At 35.2% G+C, this 5,578-nt stretch overlaps 1 protein-coding gene across 1 annotated transcript; it reads right to left on the bottom strand.

The window, feature by feature from the left end:
• Window positions 1–2,489: 2,489 nt before the first annotated feature.
• Window positions 2,490–5,338, bottom strand: LOC117112500 (proton channel OtopLc-like). The gene is made up of 3 exons (XM_033255590.1): window positions 5,096–5,338; window positions 3,977–4,083; window positions 2,490–3,710 (listed from the first exon to the last, which is right to left on the bottom strand). Exons 1-3 carry the CDS (start codon window positions 5,152–5,154, stop codon window positions 2,821–2,823), a joined length of 1,056 nt encoding a protein of 351 aa, XP_033111481.1. The 5' UTR covers window positions 5,155–5,338; the 3' UTR covers window positions 2,490–2,820.
• Between the last annotated feature and the right edge of the window lie 240 nt (window positions 5,339–5,578).

Genomic DNA, 5,578 nt, shown 5'->3' with positions numbered 1-5,578 from the left:
ATTATTATTATTATTAATTATTATTATTACCTGTACTTTAAGGGGAACTTAGACAATGGAGGAATTAGAGAACAATTAAAAAAACGACGTTAAGGGGAAATAACACAAAAGATATTCCCCTTGGGCGATTATTTATAGGCCTAGTAAATAGTACAGTATCTGTAGGTTCTTCATTACTAGGCTTAGGCCAAAGGTAATTAATGCTGAAATTATTATTATTATTATTATTTATTTTATTTTATTTTTATTTATTTTTTAATTATTATTATTATTATTTAGCATTAATTACATTACAATGATAGTTTGGACAAGTTCAATAACGCCGGAATGGTATATTATTTATTTAATAATATTTCTCTTATGCGCTCTATTTTTCATTTCATGCTTCAATTCTGTCCCATCTAGGCCTAGTTTAAGGAGGGGCCTAGGTAAGACCTCAGCCTGTAGTTAGGCCTATAGTTTATCCTCTTTCTCTCTAGCCTTTGGTATAACTGTACCTATCTACACTGTATAACAGGAGGTACTAGCTATTGTTGTTGTAGATAATATACTAACATTTAATAACATCCAAGAAGGTCACAGTTAGTTACACAGTGACGTACATCACATAAGTCCGTGAAATTTTATAGGCCTACCGCAGGTAAACATAGAAAGAGCAATAATAGTACAACTCGAGCGTCACGACATTGCGAAGTGTCTGCTCTTGTTCCTCGTATCGTACTCACTCGAGTCAATCCGAGATGGAACGAGTGAAGTTTCATGCAAATGTTTCGTACGGAAAAAAAAATCGCGTACGGACGTCTCTCATCATGCAATTTGTTTATTAAGAGAGCGCCCTCTATAATAATTGATAAACCCAAAGTTCATAATTGTACCGCCGTAAATTGCCAATTTTGAACAGTATTAACTGAAAGTTAAATGATACCTTTCCTGTATTCTTTTGCATAGATCCTAAAAATGGTAATTTGTTATAATTTGTGTAGTAGTAGGTGGAGTAGCCATAATTACGACACATAAACATGAGTGTATGCAAGGGGAGGAGGTCGGGAAGGATACGACCCCCAACCCACCCTCCCAAAAGGTCCACATTTTTTCCAAAGGCATTTTTTCTAGGGCCTTTTCGCAATGGCATAAACGAAAAAGCATTGATGAATCCAAAGACCTTGCCAATTGCGTGACGTAGACTAATCTATCTCAATTCCAGCAATTCTGAAGCGGTTTTCCTCTAGGCGAATTTATTCACGCGAATGGACGCAAAAAGTAGAAAGAGTTCGCTGAAGCGAAAACTCCGATAGAAACATGAATGCGCGTGCGCATGAACCAACGCTTTCGATTCGCACCTTTAAATTCGCCTAATGGAAAACCGGCTTGAAACTGAACCTGCCATCCGCTTCAAGCTAATTGCGCTGTAATCAATCCTGTCTCCCACTGAAAAGGTCTAAAAATTATGATCATGACCGAACCCACAAAAAGTCCTGGATACACCCCTGATAAAATACAGTAAATAAGAGAATACTGACAAACAGATTGTATCTACAATAACGGACTACTTAAAGACGTAGTCTATAAGTGTTTATTATACTGATTGATACATCATATATACAAGAGTTAGGCCTAATAAATATTCATGATAAGTCATTTAGATATCATCATCATGTTAGAATGCAGGGTAGAGACTTCTTGGGTCTATATCTTAGCATCAATAAATTAAACTAAATGAAACCATTAAACTATTAAATATTTTCTTCACCTTTATACTCTCGTAACTGTTAGTTTCACTATTAACTCTTATGTAAAACATATGGGAATATCAATAAAATAGGAATCAGAGCATATCCAAACGCATCTTAACACCCCCACTTGCTCTTTATGTTCTTAGCATAATTACATTTAAACTTTTAAAATGCTGTACATTACATTTGCATAAAGTATTTATTTACAATTCAACCAGGGATTCACTTAGTTCCCCATAATAATTGTTTTAAATTTGTTTTTTAAGTTTAGTTACCGGTTTGGTGAACACATCAACTATGTTGTCATTGGAACATATTTCAAGTTTGCAATTCCGCTTTGTACTTCGGCCCTAATAAAATGATACCGGTACTAAATGTCAACACTGTATATTTGGATCTTTTCTGGTGAACTGGGTTCTTAGCATAAATTTATAACTCCTTGATTGCCAAACATTTATTATCATTTAATTTACATCCTTCCATATCAATTGATCGGTTTTCTAAATATCTGGCCTGGCACGTTTTTCTTTGAATGGTCCTCAGATCCACACCTCCGGATTGTCACAAACATTTAATCATTTCTTTACTAGATCTTGACAACCTGTTATACAAAGTTTCAATTATATCCATTGATTTTTTTTAAAGAGAAATTAGGTCTGGGACCTCAACAATGTGTATAAGAGACAGTATATATACAGTATATGCTTATACATACAATTTTTGATATATTAAATACGTTTATTTCTGTGGTAAAACTTACAATTACAGCATAAATAAAAATCAACCACCACCCGATGATGATGATGATGATGACGATGATGATGATGATGATGAAGATGATGATGATGATACAGATGATGATGATGATAATAATAATAATATTGTAATATTATGTAAATGGGCCTCCGTATACTATCCGTTATTTGCAAGAGCCACTATAAATATACCGTAGTTCAAATATATAAATATTAATAATAACTATATTACTACAAGAAATCACGAGTTGTTTACTAGGCTACCTTATGTGAGAGTTCAGGGTAAGTACGGTAGCTCATAGAATAAGACCGACATTTTTGTGTTATGTCACTCAATCCGGGTCGGTATGAGTTGTAGTTCTTGCCTGGGTCACCCACATTTCATAAATACAAGCACTTGAATGGTAATAATAAGTTGTTGAAAATGGCCCGCATATTTTGTAAATAAATCCCCATATTGCGTCCCCAAACAACAATCTTTCGCTTGTGTACGTGTAATAATATATACCCGGGCCCACTTCTATAGAATATATAAACCAGAAACACATATTCACAAGCGTGAGGAATAGTAAAAGTTGTTTCAGTATAGAGGGACCACGTAACTCAAATGATTTGGCCCGAAGACCTTTCACTATAAACATGGTTTGTGTGAACAATTTAATCGCAATCAGTATACATTCTGAAATGTTCAGATAGAACACGCGTTCTTCGAATTCTGTAAGCGATTTTTGGGTATAATAATAGTAAAAGCTTATCACGGAATACATACCACCAAAAGCATACAGTATTAGGCAGAAAAACTGTACTAATTCGTCTAGTTTGTATGACGTAATTGCTGCTGTAATTGGAGTTCTACCACACGTCCTAAAAGTTTTTAACAGAATCATAACAGTTAAAATTGATATGATATTCAAAGGTATACGAGTTCCGTAGTACAAATCAACTAGCTGCTGCTTTTTGTCTGCATACAATGAGCTTGATAATGTTTTTGAGAAAACTACAACTACGCAGACGAAACCGCCTGCCATTAGGCCCAGTGTAGATTCTCTGCAGGAAGTATAACCAATTCCTACTGGGCTGTTGACATCTCTTCTTGGTAATCCAGTTTGACATCCGACGTTGTTCCACATTATCAGAATTACTGAAGCAGAGGTGAAGCAGAATTGGACTGTGCAGAATTCGGCAATTGCCCCAATAGTCAACCAAATCTCTCCTGTTGTTACTGCCACGATGCAAAGGAACGATTTTACTATGATTACTGAACACACACAACATGTCAATAAATACATTTTTTTCTTCATTAAAATAATAATAATAATAATAAAAGTAATGATAATAATAATAAAAGACATAGCTTAAAATCATAGTAGGCCTATATGAATTAAGTATCATACATTTTATAAGCTAAGATGGCCAAATTAACTCATAGAAACAAGGAAATTTAAGCTACTTTATGAGGTTTGACAAAGTATTCAGTAGTAGTATTACCCATCGAACAGTTAACTTCAAGCATTTTGAGATCTGCACCAGCTCCAACGAGCACATTCATCAACCATACTTTAATGTTCACCACGATAACATGCATACAACAAAATCTGTACAGAAAAAAATAACGTATGTGTTTGTTACTCAATGTAGACCAAAAAAATTTAAGGATATTCGTCAACATATTGGGTCAAAAGTGTAAATTCACTGTTGAAAGTCAGGCTCCGGAAGAAAAATATGTTGTAGAACTGATTTTTCTAAGACAGAAAAAAGTTGTTTTACGGATAACTGGGGAACGGTGAATGAGATACAGATTTTTTAATATTTAAAAACTGGGGAAAAGGGGCATAATGGCTCAATTTTACACCTTTCCCCCAGTTTTTAAATATTCAAAAATCTGTATCTCATTGACTTTTTCCCAGTTGTTCGTCAAACAACTTTAAAACTGACTTTAAGCTGTCAACACTGTTTTTCATTCAACAAGCTGAGTCGTTATAAGTAGGCTATATATGCTGCTCAAGCATAGATTGAATAGCTCTTAATATCAACATTCGAGACAACCAACCAGTGCTGTTACCTCAAACACCATATTTTTACATATGGTGTACTGGACGTTCAATGATATGTTAATATCAACATTGAAATGAAGTAAAGATACATGTTATGTTTTGGGAAAGAGATGAAGAAGGCACTGGGCACGATATATTGAATGAATGGTGTTAACTTGTTTAGCCAAATGGAGGGGGAAGTCAGGACCCCTGACCCCTCCCGGCCCCAGATTCGCCAATGTGAATTTTGAGAAAGTTTAACTCTGTCGGTGACTGGATCATAAACACTGTCATTTATCCCCTCCCTTTCCTCCTTCTTCGTCTTTTTTTTTTCTTGCTTTTCTTTCCGATCATACAACAATCTCCATATATTCTGCCAAAAAGTTGGAGCCCGGGTCCACTAGGCCTCATAGGTTCCACCTTGTTGGGGGAGCCGCCCTCTGGAAACTTTTCAGGAAAATATAATGTAGTATCGTGTACGTAGGAGATCAATATATTATAGTAGAGGTTTAGCAACAGGTAGATCTGGTTAGCATGAGTTGTTATTACAATGCCAAAATGTTAAAATACAAACCGTCTAATGATAAAACCACGTTGAACATAAACATCACTGAAGTTGATTATGTACGCCATCTGCGCAAAGGCGAAGACGATGAACAATGAATTGGCGGGAACTAGATAAGGAGCTTTGTTAGATGTTGGCGAAATAGGAGTACAATTGTAAACGGTGTAGATGTTGAGGGCAGCGTTGACCACGCTACTTAAGCCAAAAATCACAATTCCAGCTAGGGAAAAGGATGAAAATACCGTTCGTGAGATAATATTTACAACTATATGCAGTAAATATAGCCCTAATAATCATCATTATTATCATCCTTCCAAAGATCATTATCATCACAACCATCGTTTTCACCATAATAATCATCTTAATCATCAGTATCACTCCTAGACTTGCCACAAGTCTCTTATTTTTTATTATTTTTCTCATTCTGGACAGCGCCACCAACGAGAAAGTTAATTTAGAGATAGACATAGAGCTATTAAACAACTAGAGTGC

Source organism: Anneissia japonica, unplaced genomic scaffold, assembly GCF_011630105.1.
Source record: "Anneissia japonica isolate Jap-2015-1 unplaced genomic scaffold, ASM1163010v1 scaffold25509_len7495_cov172, whole genome shotgun sequence".
NCBI lineage: Eukaryota > Metazoa > Echinodermata > Crinoidea > Comatulida > Comatulidae > Anneissia > Anneissia japonica.
The sequence above is the reverse complement of the archived record's forward strand: the minus strand, read 5'-3'. Positions and strand labels throughout refer to the sequence as shown.

Coding starts and splice junctions, on each gene's coding strand:
- LOC117112500 (XM_033255590.1), bottom strand. CDS start 5,154: ATGGCGTACATAATCAACTTCAGTGATGTTTATGTTCAACGTGGTTTT. Junction 4,084..5,095: donor CGTGGTTTTATCATTAGACG/GTTTGTATTTTA, acceptor TTTTCTGTACAG/ATTTTGTTGTATGCATGTTA. Junction 3,711..3,976: donor TGAAGTTAACTGTTCGATGG/GTAATACTACTA, acceptor GCATCGTGGCAG/TAACAACAGGAGAGATTTGG.